Source organism: Theropithecus gelada, chromosome 18 (genome assembly GCF_003255815.1).
Source record: "Theropithecus gelada isolate Dixy chromosome 18, Tgel_1.0, whole genome shotgun sequence".
NCBI lineage: Eukaryota > Metazoa > Chordata > Mammalia > Primates > Cercopithecidae > Theropithecus > Theropithecus gelada.
Window position 1 is genome coordinate 7,270,460 of NC_037686.1, and position 19,887 is coordinate 7,290,346.

Sequence of the window (19,887 nt, forward strand, 5' to 3'; positions counted from 1 at the left end):
TCATCCAAGGGGACAGTGGAATGTTCTTGCCAGCATGCAAACGCCCTGATGTATGAAAGAACCTGGCAGGTTCACGGAACAGGAGAAGGCCAGCATGGATGGAGAATCCTGAATGAGGAGGAAAATCAAGTCCAATCATAAATCAGTCAGGCCAGGTTAAAAATTTGAGGTTTCATCCTAACAGCAATGAGAAGCCTTTGAAATGTGCTAAGAGAGAAGTGATATGATTTTATCTGTGATTTGAAAAGATGGCTCTGATTGCAAGATGCAAACTAGATTAGGAAGAGTGAAGAATGACTGTTGCAATTCTTCAATCAGGAAGATGGCTTTGGATTAGGCCAGTCATAGTAGCGATGAAGATAAGTTGGTAGGTAAAAGAAATATTTGAAAAATTGAGGACTGATTGATAGGGTGTCATGAAATGAGGGACAGGTGATGTGAAGGATCCAGGGAGAAATGATGTCGAGGATCCAAGCTCCTGGATGGAGGGTAATGCAGTCACGGAGATGAGCTGCTCTAGGGGAAAAGCAGGCTGGGGGACAAGACGAAAGATTCAGTCTGAACATACTGACTTTGAAATGACTTTAAGAAATAACTATGGAGACATCAAGTGTAAAGGTGGATACATTGGTGTAGAACTTCAAGAATGCCTGGGCTGTAGACTGTGAGCATGCAGTTGGTAAATGAAGCCGTAGAAATGGATGGCCCAGGAGCAAACCTTGAGGATGTTGCCTGACATTTCAGGTTGACTAGAGGAGGAAATGCTGGCAAAGGAGATTACAAAAGAATCCTCATGTTCAGGAGGAAAACTGTCAGAGTGTGATGCTGCCAAAGCCAGCAGACAACAGCAATTCGAGAAGGAGACTACCAACTATACATTGAACTACATACTGTAGCATATAGTACAGTATGCAGTTTCAGTAAACACCTATTCCACAAGCACTTACTGAGCACATAGTGTAAGTGCTTGCGGAATAGGTAAGTAATCCATAGTTCTTCCTTTCAGAGGCACTCATAGTCTACCACAAATTTGTATTACATTGTAATTAGATTTCATGAAAGTACTGACTGAGTCTAGGTCCCAATATGAGGGATGTTATCCTAATGTGTGGGATGGTGTTAAAACAAATGTGGCTCAGGAAAGGAGCCCTGAGGAGAAGGAGGTAACTACTTTGAGAAGTTTGCTCTGAATAAGAAACGGGGAACAGCAGCTAAGGGGCATGTGGGATCCAAGTAGAGTTGTAAACTTTCGTTTTCTCTTTTGCCTTTGTTTTTATGATGGAGAAACTGGAGTATGTTTAAATGTTGGTCAATAGTCAAGGAGCGATTAAAATACCTCATAACTTACAGATCCTGGAGAATGGGAGGTGATGAGATCAAGCATAGATGGTGAGGGATTTGCTTTGGAGAGGGGAAAGTGCGCCCCACACTGCCGTGGAAAGGAAGGAGGGGAAGTGCTGGGCAGGCGGTAAGGAGGCGCTCTGTCCACGGGCTCCCGGTCCTCAGTTAGCAGGGCTGAGGCTGCAGGCCAGTGGCAGTGTGGGAGACAGGTGTTTTGGTAACACCTCGTCTGCATGATGCGCATTTTTTCCCCAGGAGAACTTAGTTTTGCAAAACATAGAGCAGCAGGTTGTTTCGGGTGATCCGTGGTTGGCTCTTTCCCACCCCCGCCCCACAGCCAGACGTGATTAAAAAGTCAGAGAGCAACAAAGGATCAAATAATTGATAGAATCTAAGTTAGACAAGGAAAGGCGGTTGTGGCCCCTCAGAAGGGACTGAGGAAGAGGAGAAGGGAAATTAGTGGCCTGGAAACTCCACTGACGTTGAAAACATCAGCAGCAGTTGGGCACCTGAGCACACACGTGTAGTATGGGAGGATACGATTTTGTGGTCAGGTGGGGTTTTGGAAACAAAGCCATTTTGGGTGATGACAAGACCCAGAGGGTTTTCTTTGTGTGGCCCAGATGAGTTGGGGGCCACCAGCTCAAGGAAGTGACTGATGTGCTGGGGTGGCAGAGCGGCAGGATGAGCACATGGGGCCTGAGTGTGCCTGAGCAATTGCCAGAGTTGGGAGAGAGCAGAACGTGGAGAACCAGTGCCGAAGTCTTCCCTGAGTATGTGGAAACAGTGGGCAGATGGTGGAAGCCCAAGGCAGCAGACTCAGAAGAGGAGCCTCAGAGGTGTGGCCCCGAGGAGGCACAGAGAGGAAGACTGGCCTGACTTCCCTACCTCTCTGGAGGCACGTGACCCCTGTGGAGGGCTGTGGGAAGCCACGTCTTCAGCCCCATGAAACCAGGACTGGGAAATGGGGAATACTGAGATGAGGAGGAAGAAGTAGGGAATTTGTTGAACAGGAAATGGAAGTCTGAGAGCTGGGAGGGGAGAAGGAAACTGTGGGACTGTCAGGGAAGTGAGGCCCAGAACAGCAGGAGGTATGAGATGGGACGTTCCAGGAACTGATACGTGTGAGTGTGCGTGTGTGTGTGTGTGCACATGTGTGTGTGTGTGTGCATGTGTGTTTAGGGGGCAGAGAATACTGAGGAAAATCACAGAACAGGGCATGGAGGTTTTGCTACTGATAATATTTAGATGTAGACTGCCTCTTTGGATTGACAGACTGGTTGGCATGGTTAGAGTACAGTGCAGTGCAATGCAGTACAGTATATAGTACAATATAGCACAGTGTAGCTTACAGCATGGTGTAGCATAGAGTATAGTATATAGTACACTGTAGCTTATGGTTCAGTGTAGTACATCGCATAGTATATAGCACAATGCAGCATATAGTGTGGTGTAGTGTATAGTACAGTATAGTGTATGGTATAGCATATAATACAGTGTAGTGTATAGTACAATATATAGTACAGTGCAGCATATAGTACAGTGTAGCATATGGTACAGTATAGCAGTAGTATAGAGTAGCATAATGTCAGTTCTTTCTTTGCCTAGCTTTGACAGCCACTTGAGTAAGTGTGCTGTAGGTCCATGTTTGCCATCTTCAGCACACCCTGTTTACTAGCCTGGTTTCTGTCCAGTATTCCAAGATCCTTGCTGTGGTTGAGTGGAGGCTTCACCGAGGACCAGAAAGCAGACCTTATGTACTTGCGTTCTCAGCTCGTGGCTGTATTGCCTATGCCATTATTAATCTCTGAAAGAAATAAGTGAATGTTCTCGTATCTATTTTTAAAAATTTCTCACGCCTGCAATCCCAGCACTTTGGGAGGCCTAGGGGGGCAGATTGCCTGAGTTCAGGAACTTAAGACCAGCCTGGCCAAAGTGGTGAAACACTGTCTCTACTAAAAATGCAAAAATTAGCCAGGCATGGTGGTGCACGCCTGTAATTCCAGCTACTCGGGAGGCTGAGGCAGGAGAATTGCTTGAACCCAGGAGTCGGAGGTTGCAGTGAGTCAAGATGCGCCACTGCACTCCAGCCTGGGTGACAGAGTGAGACTTAGTCTCAAAGAAAAAAAAAAATTTCTTCAAGGCCTATTCATTTATTCCTTTTCCTCTCTCTCTGATATGGACTGTGCTGTTAGTGTTATTTATTACAGCACTGGTATTTTCTGCTAAACAATTTAATATTACTAATACATCGTAAGTCACCTGTAAGTGGTTTTTGGTGATGGTTTGTTTTTAATTTGTAAAGTCTTAATTAGCATCATTTACATATTTCAGATTCGCAGTCTTCTTTAATGAGAGTGTTTTCAAGGCATGTTCTTTTACTTCCTGAAGGAACGAATGACCTGAAGATCCTTCCAGGTCAAGCTGTCTGTCCTACTCCCGGGTGCCGAGGAATAGGCCATATCCGTGGTCCACGTTATTCAGGACATCACAGGTAACATTTTTCTTACTTAAGTTATTTCCCGGATGAATGGAAACATTCTGCAGATGAGCAGCTACGTGGAGCATCATGAATGAGTCTCATGGAGCCAGCTGCCCCTGTGACACTCCCACGTCTGTGTTGCCGAGGCCCTTCCTTGACATTTTCCTCTGCCTGCATCTCTGCCCTTCTAGAACCTTCTTGGAATTATGAGGTGTTTCCCAGACCCACTTCATGTCCCAGAATCTCTGTTTTGTGACAGTTTGCCTACCAAATGCACACTGTCATACACACCCACTACCCTGTCCTGAGACTTGCTTTCTTCCAGAGAAATCCCAGAGCCCTTACCTTTTCCACTCATTTTCTGTTTCCTGCCTCTATTTCCTTTTCTCTCTCTCTTATTCATTTGGAGTTAATTCTATAAAAGAATAGAAAACTAGTGTGAAGTTATGTTGCAGAATATGCCCAGGTTTTAAGTATTTGACAGTATCCGTATGAACAGATGTTGCTTTTAAAGAAAAATAACATAAGTAAATATGTAAGCCTTTGCTTCTTTTTCTATCCTCATCAATTGGTAAATAATGTATAGATACATTATTTATATTGGTGATATGTATAAATATATAAATTAAGACTGAAAGAATTAATATCAAATTTGTTCAAATAGACAAATATATAAACAAACATCATAGAAAAGTTTATTATAAAGAGAAAAGATTAAGTCATATAATACATGAAGCAAGAAAAACTTTGTTTGAATAAAGGGTCTAAGTGTAATACAGGAAGTCCATGCTTTCTCAGGCAATCCTGGAAACTAGTGCCTAAAACATTTTTAACTGAATCAAAGGAAATGCCACCATAATAGTGATAAGCACTCCTAAATCACATACATGAATATAAATGTGATATACATAAATCTATTAACACTTAAAAGAAAAAAATATAGCATCCATTAAACAAAAGAAAGACATGAAGACTGCTTGGTGACTTGTGAAAATCTGTGGGACTCAGATTGTGAACATGGAGCTGGACCTGGAGGAGACGTCTTAGTGCTAGCAGTGTCCAGTCTGCACAGATCTGCAGCAACTCAATTCTTGCCGCCTCAGAGGAAAGAATTCATTCCAGGGCATAAGGCAAAGTGAGAGACTAAGGCAGAGTGAGAGACCAAGGCAAGTATTTGAGCAAGAGGGAAATGTTAAAAGTTTTAGAGCAGGAGCAAAAGGAAGTAAAGTGCACTTGGAAGAGGGCCAGGAGGGCAACTTGAGAGAGTCAAGTAAGCCATTTAGGCCTTGCCTTGGGGTTTCTATACATTGGCATAATTCCAGGGGTTGCATTTCTTCTGCCCTTGTTACTGGTGGAGGGAGTCCAGGTTCTTGGTGTCTGGCACAAAGAATTGGACAAAACACACAAACAAAGCAAGGAAAGATTGAAGCAACGAAAGCAGAGATTTACTGAAAATGAAAGCACACTCCACAGGGTGGGAGCAGGCCCAAGCAGAGGGGCTCAAGATCCCCATTACAGAATTTTAGGGGGCCTTAAATACCCTCTAAAGGTTTCCCATTGGTTACTTGGTGTACACCCTATGTAGATGAAGTAGTGGGCAACAATCAGTCTGATTGGTTGTGGAAAGCAACGAATCAGAGGCTGAAGTGAAGTTACAGAGTTACGCTGCTATGCAAACATCTGATTGGTTGCTGTCCACAACTGGTTGCTGTCTACAACCAATCAGAGATACTTTCAATTTTCCATCTTTCATGCAGAAAAGCAGGGCGTCGGGGGTGCAAAGGGAGTAGCCTCTGGTCCTTTTGTTACTTGAGAGTGGAAAGTTGGGGATTTTCTTTTCGTTTAGTTCTAGGGAGTCAGGGTGAATTGGCCTTAGGTTTCCTGCCTCTAGACCCTATTCTCCTGCGTCACCCTGATTCTTCATTGGAGTGGACTGTCCACATGTGCAGTGGCCTGCCAGCACTTGGGAGGGACCATGATATGGTTTGGCTGTATCCTCACACAAATCTCAACTTGAATTGTATCTCCCAGAATTCCCACATGTTGTGGGAGGGACCCAGGGGGAGGTAATTGAATCATGGGGCCCAGTATTTCCCGTGCTATTCTTGTGAATAAGTCTCACGAGATCTGATGGGTTTATCAGGGGTTTCCACTTTTGCTTCTTCCTCATTTTCCCTTCCTGCCACCATCTAAGAAGTGCCTTTCACCTCCCACCATGATTCTGAGGCTTCCCCAGCCATGTGGAACCGGAAGTCCAATTAAATCTCTTTTTCCTTCCTAGTCCACTGTATGTCTTTATCAGCAGTGTGAAAACAGAATAATACAGTACAATTGGTACCAGTAGAGTGGGGCACTGCTGAAAAGGTACAAGAAAAATGTGGAAGCAACTTTGGAACTGTGTAAAGGGTGGAGGCTGGAACAGTTTGGAGGGCTCAGAAGAAGACGGGAAAATGTGGGGAAGTTTGGAACCTCCTAGAGACTTGTCAAATGGCTTTGACAAAAATGCTGATAGTGATATGAACAATAAGGCTGAGACGGTCTCAGATGGACATGAGGAACTTGTTGGGAACTGGAGCGAAGGTGACCCTTGTTGTGTTTTAGCAAAGAGGCTGGAAGCATTTTGCCCCTACCCTAGAGATCTGTGAAACTTTGAACTTGAGAAAGATGATTTAGGGTATCTGGTGGAAGAAATTTCTAAGCAGCAAAGCATTCAAAAGTTGACTTGGGTGCTGTTAAAAGCGTTCCATTTTAAAAGGAAAACAGAGCATAAAAGTTCAGAAAATTCACAGCCTGATGGTGCAGTAGAAAAGAAAAACCCATTTTTTGAGGAGAAATTCAAGCCAGCTTCAGAAATTTGCATAAGTAGCAAGGAGCCTAATGATAATCCCTAAGACCATGGGGAAAATGTCTCCAGGCCATGTCAGAGACCGTTGTGGCACCCTCTCCCATCACAAGCCTGGAGGCCCAGGAGGAAACAGTGGTTTTGTGGGCTGAACCCAGGGTCCCTGTGCTGTGTGCAGCCTAGAGTCTTGGTACCCTGTGTCCCAGCTGCTCCAGCGGTGACTGAAAGGAGCCAACATAAATCTTGGACTATGGCTTCAGAGGGTGGAAGCCCCAAGCCTTGGCAGCTTCCAGATGGTGTTGAGCTTGTGAGTACATGGAAGTCAAGATTGAGGTTTGGGAACCTCTGCGTAGATTTCAGAAGATGTATGAAAACGCCTGGATGCCCAGGCAAAAGTTTGCTGCAGGGGTGGGGCTCTTATAGAGAACCTCTGCTAGGGCATTGTGGAAGGGAAATATGGGGTCAGAGCCCCCACACAGAGTCCCTACTGGGGCACTGCCTAGTGGAACTCTGAGAAGAGGGCCACTGTCCTCCAGACCCCAGAATGGTAGATCCACTGACAGCTTGTTCCATACACCTGGAAAAGCTGCAGACAGTCAACACCAGCCAATGAAAGCAGCCAGAAGGGAGGCTGTACCCTGCAAAGCCACAGGGGCTGCCCAAGACCATGGGAACCCACCTGTTGCATCAGTGTGGCTTGGATGTGAGACTTGGAGTCAAATGAGATCATTTGAGAGCTTTAAAATTTGACTGCCCTGCTGGATTTCAGACTTGCATGGGCCCTGTAACCCCTTTGTTTTGGCCAATTTCTTCCATTTGGAACCGTTGTATTTACCCAATACCTGTACCCCCATTGTGTCTAGAAGTAACTAGCTTGCTTTTGATTTTATAGGCTCATAAGCAGAAAGGACTTGCTGTGTCTCAGATGAGACTTTGGACTGTGGACTTTTGGGTTAATGCTGAAATGAGTTAAGACTTTGGGGAACTGTTGGGAAGGCATGATTGGTTTTGAAATGTGAGGACATGAGATTTGGAGGGGTCAGGGGTGGAGTGATATGGTTTGGCTGTGTCCCCTGTGAAATCTCAACTTGAATTTTATCTCTCAGAATTCCCACCGTGTTGTGGGAAGGACCCAGGGGGAAGTAATAGAATCATGGGGGCTGGTCTTTCCCATGCTATTCGTGTGATAGTGAACAAGTCTCAGGAGATCTGATGGGTGATGGGTTTATCAGGGGTTTCTGCTTTTGCTTCTTCCTCATTTTCTCTTGCTCCCACCATGTAAGAAGTGCCTTTCGCCCTCCACCATGAGTATGAGGCCTCCCCAGCCATGTGGAACTGTAAGTCCAATTAAACCTCTTTTTTCTTCCCAGTCTCAGGTATGTCTTTATCAGCAGTGTGAAAATGGACTAATACAGGCCATATGCACAGTGCGTTTACTGAAGTTGTGTACATGCTCATTTGAGGCGTTTTCCCCTTACCAGTCGAATGTTCCTAGAGGAAGGTTATGTACCAGTTAAACTCCGCCATTTTGCCTCTTAGCAAACATGCTTGGGTCCACTCATCCAGCTCCTGAGATGTTATCAGGGAGCTGCTGATCACCAGTTTCAGGTGTTTCTTCTCTATTGGGAGGGTGCCTCTTCCTGGCACCAGCTGTGACCAATTATTATTTTAGATAGACAGTTTAACAACCACCTGACCATCACCTGATGGTAGCCTGGCATTCCTGGGGTAGGGGGCCTCTCCTGCCTTGCTCACGTCTGCCTAGCTGCCTCCATTTTTTTTTTCACAATCTGTTCAATGTCTTGTACCTACTGTAATATTAGTGCTCTGTGAGGGGAGGAGGAAATGAGGAAAAAGGAAGGATGAGGGACAGAAGGGGAGAGGAGGGGAGAAACCCATGATTGGGAGGGTGCCCTGTATTAGCGAGGACTCTGCTGGAGTTGATGGAGCCACTTCCTAGACAGCACTAGGAGTATATAGCTATGGAGATCGTCTTCCTCAGGCCTTCTGTTTGTGTGTGGGGGGAGTGTGTGTATGTGTGTGTGCGTGTGTGATCTAGAGCTGTAACACCCCACTCTGGTACTCGCTGGTCACCTGCCTCTGTGTTCCTCAAGCACGCTTGGCAATATTTCAGATGCTCAGCAGCCCTTGTGACTAGTGGCTACTGTGTTGGACAGCAAAGGTATGGAACATGTCCATCACCCCCGAGAGTTCTGTCAGACAGCCCTGAGAGAGTCTGGCGCACCGTGGCCTCTCATCGTAGCATTTTGAGCACAGGTATTTCTGTGAAGTGACTGGCCATCTTAATGCCTCCTTCAAAACTGGAATCGTTATCCCCAAAGTTAGTCACACCATGGTATTGCAATTTGTCTGTCCCTCAGAGCTCTCTGATGATGCCGCTCCTGTGGAGCTGGTGCTAACATGACACCGACCATTCCTGGACTGCTCTTTAAGGTAGCGGAGCATCTCACACAAGCCTCTCCTTCCACTTCAGCAAAGCCGGCTTGCTTCCTGCGCTGGGCCTGTGTGTTTCTCACTGACCTCTCCCTACTGGATTCTGAGAAGGCTGTGGACACAGACTCAATGGTTCTGCTGCCCTTTGTTCCAGCAGCTTCTCTGAACTTTCTCTCATCTGACATAATGTAAATGGAGTCTAATTGATGTTCTTCTCTGTATTATCTAATTATCAGGAGAATAGTTGACTTAAGTTTCTCTACTAAAGTAGGTAAGTAGCCTTTAAAGGTTGGCCTCAGAATTTCTGAATGAACGAGAAGAATATAAAAATAAAGAAGGGTTTAAAGAAAAGCATTCTATGAAGTTTAGAGAAAAAAATGAAATATTGAAAGTGTGATAGTGAGAAGAATGGGACATTTTTAGGGACACAGCAGGCCTGAGAGGTGATCCTGTCTCCAGGCCTCACACATGTGCAGGGCTGCCGGTGTGATGAATTCTTTCAGCTCTTCTCCAGTGCCAGACCTCATTATTAGAGAGCACTCAAGTAAGAGCAAGGTCTCCAAAAGCTTCATGATTCCAGGGTCTCAGAAATGAAAATGAAAAGAACAAGTACCTGCAGCTAGCATCTATCTAGAATGGAAAACACGAAAATTAGAGAACTGGATGTTTCTTGACCTTGCGTTTTTGTTGGGGAGTTATAAAGCATGTAAACCATCAGATAAATACATTTTAACTTACCTGTGAAAGGAAATGCAAACAAATTTTATTATATTAAATGCTATTTTGTCTTAATACAAGGAATTCAAAATTCCTTGTCTTCAAGGCATGAGGATAAATCTTTGATGGAGTTACTGTTGGCTGAAAGGGTGTCGTTGGAGAGTGCGGATCATGAGTAATGTAGGTTAGCTCTAGGAAATGTTGGGCATGTCTCTCTTGCTTTAATCATTTCATCATTGTTTTTTACCCAGTTAATCAATTTACAAATGTAACTATGTATACAACTTAAGAATTTACTAAAATCCTCTTGCAATTAACTGTAAAAAATTGATACCATTCATAATCCCTGCATTTTTCTTATATTTTTACTGTTATTGTAGTCTAAATTTTACATACCTCTAAAAGATTGAAAGTATTGTTCTTCTTACCTTGGGCAGTATCTTTTGAGAATACTATATACATGCACTTGCACACACACATGCACACACACACACATGCATGCATGCTAGAAATTTTCCATAAAACACCTGAAGTTATCATTATACATTTTGTTCTTTTATGTCAGAGATGGTAAACAAGAGATAAAATTTTTAAATCTTTGCTGTATTCTCCCAGATTCCTAGATGTGCTATTAATATAATAATCATTTCTAGCTTGAGTTTCCTAATGAATTTAAATGAGTAAAACTTGAATATTCCAAAATAAAAGGTTTTTTCCCCTTGTCATAGGTATGTACCTTTACCAGGGAGGCATCATTTTACAAGACACTTCTTGCAGTCTCTAGTCCAGAAGATTCTTAGGCAAATATTCTTATATGTAAGAAAAAGAAGAAGGAAAGAAAAAACAAAACAAAAGAGCAAGCGCCTCCAGTTTGGCTAGGACCAGTATAAAACAACTTGATTGACTCCTGCTTCCAAAGCCTGGGGGAAAGCGTGAAAATGTAGTCCTCCACTTTAAGGAAGGTGGCGATTTCAGCTGCTTTTCTAGAAAATGCTCCCAGGCAGTGGAGTGCTTGCAAGTAGAATGTTGTTTTTACCATTTCAAATCAGAATTTCTGATTCTGATATTGAAGCCTTGGTGTTTTGAAAGGAAGTAAACAGTATTCTTAAAATAAGTTGTCAGCATCTTATTTTCTACAGCTGACAAGGAGGACGATGACATCAAGATATCACTAACGACATTTGAAAATAATACCTCACTTTAATAGACGAGGTGGACCCTGGGTGTCCTTTTTAGATGGATGTTAGATAGGTTTATTTTAGCTTTTATTAAAATAGTCAGGGGTGTTAGCAATAATACTCAAACTTGTATGGAATTCATGTAGAATATGGATAAATTATTTGAAATAAATTGCATCAGTTCTTATCTGTATGAAAATAGGACTTTGGGCACACAATTATCACACAATTTACATTTTATTTGCATGAATTTACATAGGGAATAAAGTGAAGTAGGTGTATTTGTTAACATAGGAATATTTAGAGATGACAATATTGGGACTACAAGATGTAAATTTACTTTTGAGCCAAGGTCCAGGATTAGATGTGAAATTTTTTTTTCCCCCAGATGAGTAGAACACAGTCTCCAGAAGACTTGATCTAACTCTGTGTCATAAAACATACACAGGTAATTTATTTAGGAACCAATGATTATATTATTTACTTTGAGAGCCAGATATTGTTACAATGTGAAGGCCTCTTGCCCCAGAACTCCTGTGTGGGACACAGGGCACAGCATATGTGGCTGAAGTGTCAAACCTTAAACAATGCAAAGAAATAGAAGAGGAGCATTTGCTGCTCAGAAGTGGGGGTTGGGGGTATCAGATAAATCTAAGATATTTTTGGGTGCTCTTAGTGGAAACTTATAGGAGAACTCACCCTCTATTCAGGGTTTACCTGGAATTGTTCTGTCGGCTCAAAAATAATGATGGAAATTATTTTAGATGTTTTCTTCTTTTCACATCTGTTCCCCTTTGTGAGTAAGTGTGTGTGTGGCGGGTGGAGGGTGTCAGTCTCACTAGTCATGTTCAAGGCCTGGAACTCACCAGAACTGGACATCCAGACTGACCACTCGCTCTGTAGCAGGAGGCACATCGCCCCACTATTCCTAACTTTATTTCTTCATCTGTAAATGAGAGCTCTTTGCACTACAAAAGATTCAATTTTATGATGAGACTCAAACAGACATAGTCTTTATTCACTAAAGGGTATAATACCATGTTTTGGAAAGTATAATGGCAGAAAATATAACGAGAAATAAAATAATATAAGGAGACTTTACTCATTTCAGAGAGTGATGGAGTAAACAGGCAAAACAGATATAAGAATATACAGAATCTGAATAACATGATTTAAGAAAAGGAGGAAGAGTGACTAAAGATACACATCAAGTTGAAAACAGAATAAATCTACCCAAAAGCACTTTTCAAAACTCTACTGTTAAGCCATACACAGCTCAGTGAATTCTCAAAACAAAACATCAAACCTATTCTTTGATCAAAATGCAATGAAATAAGAAATTGTTGAAAAAAAATCCAGTCACCTAGAACAAATGCAAAAACATTTATAACTATCACTTAAGCAATCATGGGATCAAAGGAGAACCCAGACCTGAATCTCAGAAAATCTAGACTGAGTATAATGAGAACACTGAAGAGATAAACTTTTAGGATATCATAGTACATATGTTCAGAGAGAAATCTATACCTTACTCAGTAAGAAAGAATGAAAGAGAACTAATTCAACTTTCAACTCAAAAAGGTATACAAATTTTTAAAAATGATTACAAAGGGAAAGAAATATCAAACTGAATGATTACATGAGTGAATTGGAACACAGACACACACACACACACACACACACATATAAAATTCCAGTAAATTGTTAAGAGCATCCATGCATTGATATTTTGGAACAAAACAATAATACTACAACAGTAAAACAATAAGTACATGTATAGCTGATAAACTGTTTTGGACGGTCCAGGCATTATTCTGAGACTTAAGACACCCGTTCTGGAAGGAACTAGAGGTGCAGCTCTTGGAATTCTTGTTCTGTTGCTCTGACTTTACATGTAATGGTTGGTTTTGCATCATTGACCTTCTTTTTAATGGAAGCCTGTGAGAACCCCTTCGGGCCCCTGATCTCTTAGGCATGTATCTCTTGTCATACTTGGAAGTAGCCTTTCCCATTCAAGGAAAACATTTCCTCAGCCATCCTCCTACCTGTTGGATTGGCTTTGACTGAACACCCTCTGGTTGTATCACAATGTGACCTAAAAATACAAACTTCTCCATCTGGCTTTTGACTCAGCTACAGTCAGACACATCAGAGTCCATTAATCCCCCTCTCACCCCACAGATAGCCCTCTGCCCTTCCTCCATCTGAACTGCTTTCTCTCCAGACCTGCTGCACAGCTGCCTTCCAGGTCTTTCCTCCATCTTGGAATTCCCTTTATCTCCCTTTCCTTAGAGCTTCTATTCCTGGCTTGGAGAATTCTTTTCACCAATTTATGTTTTTCATTTCCTGACTTTTTGGGATAGAGTTTGTGGGAGGGAGTTACTTTTCTAACTAAAATAGCTTGTGTGTCTCCTCAGCCATGGGTAGAATTCCAGTTGGAAATCCTTTTCCTTCAGAATATTGAAGGCATCATTCCATGTTATGTTAACTGTTTTGTTGTTGAGGAGTCCGCTTTCGTTCAAATTTAAATCCACCCATGGGATTGTTCCTCTTCCCACACTACATCATGTCACTCCCCTCCCCTCTGCAAGAACTGCACTTCCCTGGGCATTTTTAGAGATTTTTTATTTATCCCTGGTGATTTGAAATTGGCCTTTTGTCCATTCATTGTTTCAATCCGGAAACTCACCTCTTTTATTTCTGGGAGGTGTTCTCATTTTATTTCTCAATAATACTCTCTTTTCTATTTGCTCTGTTTGCTTTCCTCAGCTGATGCTCAGAACTTTTTCACTCCTTGTATTTTATTCTCTTTTATGAAATATTTCCTCAAGTTTGTCTTCTAATCCTTCAGTTGAAGTTTTTGATTATACTGTGTTTTTTTTTTCAGTTTCTGAGAATACATTCTTGTTTTCTGATTTGCTCTTGATTGTAACCTGTTCTTGCTGGATAGATTGTGTAGCTTTTCTTACCTCTCTGATAATGTTTGGAGTTGTTTTTTCTGCTCCCTGCATTGACTCTTTTTTTTCCCCAATCTTTTTGTTTTGATTTGTTTTTGGTTAGGCTGGTTGACTTCTTCCCATTATATTAAAGGCATTTCTCAAATTCTAAAAATTTCTCAAATTTTTAGAGTGAGACACCAAAAAACTCTGGTGTGAGGCTTTGTGTGCACTGCTGGAGTCCACCAATGGTGAACTCCTGGGAGGGGTGGCCGGCAGGGCCCAGGCATGCTGCAGAGGAGCCTCCCCTCTACCACTGTCAGGAGACCTTATCCTTTGAGTAAGAAAGTTACTTCCATCGAAGAAGACTGTTCCAAACTTTTCCTGGTGTGTTTTTATAGCATCCTCTATCTGCAGACTCTTGGCTCTCAGCTTATCTGTTTTCTGTCTTCAAAAATGTGTTCACTTTTCTCATCTGCCAGCATCGTGCTTTGTCTTTATGAATTCATACTCTTTTATTCATTTATTGCTATTTTAGTAGGGAGAGAAAGGATTTATTCGCAAGGACAAAGGATGAATTCCATTTTCCAATCTGCTATGTGTTCTCTAACTTATTCTTAAAACTTTGTTTACCTACCAAATAATAATTCAGCTAATAGTTTATGGTTTTATTTCTTATTCTCTCTAGTTGTTCTAAGTCATCGCAATAGCACGGTCATCGTGTAGAACAGGGGTGTCCATTTTTTTGACTTCTCTGGGCCACACTGGAAGAAGAAGCATTGTCTTGGGCCATGCACAAAATATACTACCACTAACGATAGCTGATGAGCTAAAAGGAATTCATCATTTATAATGTTTTAAGAAAGCTTATGACTTTGTCTTGGACTGCATTCAAAGCCATCTTAGGCCACATGCAGCCCATGGGCCGCAAGTTGGACAAGCTTGATATAGAAAGTAAAAGCTCTCATAAATTTACTTTGTGTTTAGTTTGGCTCTGTAAATTTTGTGAATTTACAGTGGCTGATTGAAACACTATGTTCAAAAGGGTTCCCAAAGGCACAGCTTTAATTTTTTTCTTAATTTAGTGTCACCTTCAGTTAAAATTTTTATCATGCCGGGAAACCACCTCAGTGACATGTGCTTACATCTATCTGATTCCTTTGTCACTTGGTCTGTCATTTTCCTTGACATCATGTTACCACACAGTGAAATTGAACTGGGTGGAAATTTAAAAATAAACTTGCAGATGTATTTTTACTTTCATAAGCAAAAGGAAAAAGAGTATCTGATTTTAAAGAACTTTTTAATTCTCAGAATGACATGATTAATTACCCAATTTAGTAAAAACATTGACAATGTACCAAAAGATCAGTTACAGGTCTTTAAATCAGTTCTATCCATTACTATAAAATTCTTCAAGGTTAATGTATAGGTCTGATTTTACTGAACTGGGAAATAATTATGTGAGAATTCAATGATTTTTTCTAAATTCTTCAAGAAAAAATTACATATGAAATGCTTAATTTTGTAGCAACTACAGCACTGATTTCCAAAGGTACTATATTATTTGATGCATTCTAAGGATTTTATTAAGTGCGACATTCTGAATTACATAAATTGCCAATGTTGTAGGAACTGTATCCTTATGAGGAAAGCAGATACGGCTTTGGTTTATTTCTGTGTGAGAAGAGCAGTACATTGATTAAGGAGAAGCTGAAATGATGAAATCTGGTAATTTTAAGTCACCTTGAGAACCAAAATCAGAGTAAAATATAAACAAAGAAAATTCATTCTCTTTGAAAAGTTAGAAATACTGCAATTATACATTATTTTAAAATGATACCATTTTATTACAAGATTAGTCTATGGTCAATACTGAAAATTTAGACAATAATAAAGAAGCATTTAAAAATAAATAAAAACCACTCATAATCCCGTAATCCAACTACTATGTTATATGCCTTCAATCTGTGTCTTTTTTGTTTTTTTCCACATATATACATATAAATTTTTTCATGGGTAGAATCAGACAGAATATACAGATTTTTTTTGTCATTTGTCTTTCAATAAACTATAAAATAGTTTCCTGTGTTGTTAAAAATTCCCGAGTTACATTGAGCACATATTATATTATTTGGTCCATAAATTTTAATACTGTTGTGTCTTTGGTCTGGATTCTATGTTAGTTAGAAATGACTGTTAGTCCTGTATTTTCCCTTGGCTGCTTCTTTGTCTCACATTAATAGTGCCAAACAAAATTCATGGCTGTGCATGTGGCTGTTCGAAAATTATTTGTCTGTTCTATTTTTAGCCTTACATGGTATTTTATTTAGGTATGCTTTTTGTGAAAAGTATATCTGTAACTGTCTTAAAAAGAAGGCCAGGCACAGTGGCTCACGTGTAATTCCAACACTTTGGGAGGCCAAGGCAGGAGGATTGCTTGAGCCCAGCAGTTCAAGACCAGCCTCGACAGCATAGTAAGACCTCATCTCTGCAAAAAATAAATAACATTAGTAGTGTGTGGTGATGTGTGCCTGTAGTCCTAACTACTCAGCAGGCTGAGGGGGAGGATCACCGAAGCCCAGGAGGTCGACGCTGCAGTGAGCCAAGATCACGTCACTATACTCCAGCCTGGGTAACAGAATGAGAACCTGTCTCCAAAAGAACAAAACAGAACAAAAATTATTTTATTAACAAAAACATTTTTTAAAAAGAATTAAAATCTCATCCAATAACCTTTCCCTGTTGATGAGAGAGTTTAACCTATTTGCAATTTTTGTTAAAAGTATAACATAAACTGTACATATGCCAACTTGCTTTATGCCTTAAATATTTTGTATCTTTTGTTGTGTTCTTGCTGCTAGTGGTAGGACAAAGGAGGGGACCTTCCTTCCTTCCTTCCTTCCTTCCTTCCTTCCTTCCTTCCTTCCTTCCTTCCTTCCTTCCTTCCTTCCTTCCTTCCTTCTTTCCTTCCTTCCTTCCTTCCACATGTTGTTAATAACTTCCAGTTTAGAAGTAAGGGCATCTATCCACCCAAATGTTTTCCATTATTCTATTGGTTATTCTAATTTTTTTTCAGATGCATTTCTAAACCTGCATTTACTTACTTATCAAAGTCATTAGAGAACATTAATCTTTGGCTTTCTTTTGGGAAAGAGGAAATGCTAAATATTTATCTTTTTCTTTTCCTAATTCAGTATATCTAGTTGTGTTCATTAGATTTGAGGATACATACCTCACTCTTTTTTTCCTTCCATTTTTAAAACGATAGAGATCAACTCGTGGAAAGAAAAGAAAAAAAAAAAAGGACCCAAATGAATTTTGCAATTTAAAATTTAAATCTACCATGCACCTTTACTGATTCCAGTGGTAATCTCTCATCCTTTCCAGCCTCAGTTTCCTCCTTATTTCTTTACTTAATTTCCTTTATTCCTTGTTCTAGCACACTTCAAGAGTTGTTTTGATTTGTCTAGGTGCCTTCATATTACATTTAAAATCTTTGCATGTAAGAAAATGCATTTCACCCTTGAAAGCAATTTGATGGGAGACAGGTGTTTAAGCCCAGACCTTTTTCTTTCAGAGCTCTGTCCTGTTGCTTGCTATCATCTTCTAGTTTTTACCATGATAACAAAGTCTCCTACTACCATGTATTGATAGTATACTGCATGTATTGGTGTGTATACTGTATATATAATTTAAAATGCCCCTATATATGTCTACACATAGTTTTCTTTTCATTAAATTTACCTCTAATACTGTTTCTTCAGTTTGAGGCTAACGTCCTCCTTTGTATGAGAGCATTTTTTTCTCTGAGTATTTTTTCAACATCTATGTCTATTCCAGATACATTTTCTCTAGAATTTCTATCAAATGATATTGGATCCTCTACATCTATCCCTTGTGACTCTCATCTTTTCTCTCATCATTTTCCATTCTTCATCCTGTCCCTCTGAGTACTAGGAAAATCACTTCAATGAATGTTCTAAATTGCTAATTTGATCTCTCATCCCTCCACTGAGATGTTTTCATGTGGTGACTGCCTTATGCCTCCTGGGCAGCTTTCCTGGCCTTTGTTCTTACCATCTTCATCAGCATTTACCAGCCTGATGTGGGCCTTCTTTACACCTGGAATGATGGAATGATGGCAGTTACAAAGTCTTTACCCCAAGGAGTTCATACACTGGTTGATCCTAACACATAAACATCCCTGGAATGGAAACTGTCATGTCTTCACTGATTTTTTTCAAAGTGAAAACAGTTTCAAGTGGGCCTAGCCCTTAACTAAAAGTAACTTAAGAATAACCCTTGTAATGCCAGGTAGTAGGACAAAGGACAAATTCACATAATCTCTGGGCCTTGGTTTCTTTATCTGCAAAACAAGATGATTGGATTAGGTGATTTCTTACTTCGTTTTTAGTTAAAATATCTGTGATATTCGTATTAGTCTGTTCTCATGCTGCTAATAAAGACATACCCAAGACTGAATAATTTGTAAAGAAAAAGAGGTTTAATGGACTCAGTTGCACATGGCTGGGGAGGCCTCACAATCATGGTGGAAGGCAAAGGAGTAGCAAAGACACATCTTACATGGTGGCTGGCAAGAGAGCATGTGCAGGGTAACAACCCTTTATAAAACCATCAGATCTCATGAGAATTATTCACTATCATAAGAACAGCACAGGAAAGACCTGCCCCCATGATTCAGTTTCCTCCTACCTGGTCCCTCCCATGATATGTGGGGATTATGGGAGCTGCAATTCAAGATTAGATTGGGTGGGGAAACAGCCAAACCTTATCAATATTGTTTAAGAGATACATCACAACATAACTCTCTAAGATCAACAGCATACTGCCTGGACAGGACTTTTTCCAGTTGCAAGAAACTTATTCATATGTGCATTTCGCTGTTTAATAAAATGTGAATATCATGAGTCCAGGATCTGTATTCCAAATATAAGGCCCATAATTGCAAAGCTATTGCTAGCAGCAGGAACTGGGTTAGAATAACCCCCTTTCCTAAAGATGCCTTAAGAATCAAGATTAATGACTGTTCCATTGTCTACTAGACACAGGAAAAAAGAAAATACAATCTTTTAATTAACATGCTGTGATTTCTTGGAATTACTGAAATTGTTTAAGAATGTATCCTAGTTAATCTGAATACATGGAAAACTGTAATGTGAATTAAAATTGATTATTTTTTTCTAAGAAATAACATTCCTAAGTTTAGGAAGTTTGTCACTTTCTATAGTTTCATGGTTATAGACTATGATAACAAAGTCTCCTGCTACCATGTATTGATAGTATATTGCATGTATACTATAAACCTATAAGTTAGATTTAAAGATATAATTCTCATGGAGATTCTGTTTTCTTAAATTTTTGGATAAATACCATTCTTTAAAGACAATGGCTATAATTCAAAGAGATAACATGGCCATGGCCAATCTTCCTTTTATGAATGAGGATAAGGTTGTGTATTAGTCCATTTTCATGCTGCTGATAAAGACATACCCAAGACTGTGCAATTTACAAAAGAAAGAGGGTTTAATTGGACTTACAGTTCCACATGACTGGGGAGGCCTCACAATCATGGTGGAAGGCAAGGAGGAGCAAGTCATGTCTTACATGGATGGTGGCAGGCAAAAAGAGAGGTTGTGCAGGGAAACTCCCTCTTATGTTACCATCAGATCTCATGAGACCTATTCACTCTCATGAGAACAGCACGGTAAAGACCTGCTCCCATGATTCAATTAGCTTCCACTGGGTCCCTCCCACAACACGTGGGAATTCAAGATGAGATTTGGGTGGGGACACAACCAAATCATATCAAGTTGATAGTACAACTTATTTTTGGAAGTTACTTGTAGTGTAGACAATAGGATGGGCAAAATTTGATTCAAAGTTTGAATGTTGATGTTTTTTCCTTTGGAAAGT

General features: G+C 40.5%; 1 protein-coding gene across 4 annotated transcripts in view; it reads left to right on the forward strand.

The window, feature by feature from the left end:
* The window catches only part of L3MBTL4 (L3MBTL4, histone methyl-lysine binding protein), a 449,874-nt gene that overhangs the window by 265,593 nt on the left and 164,394 nt on the right, over positions 1-19,887 (forward strand). For all 4 annotated transcript variants that reach the window (XM_025365149.1, XM_025365146.1, XM_025365148.1 and 1 more), the window contains one exon: positions 3,733-3,835. In XM_025365149.1, coding sequence (XP_025220934.1) covers positions 3,733-3,835 — 103 coding nt within the window. The remainder of the gene's footprint in view (positions 1-3,732; positions 3,836-19,887) is intronic.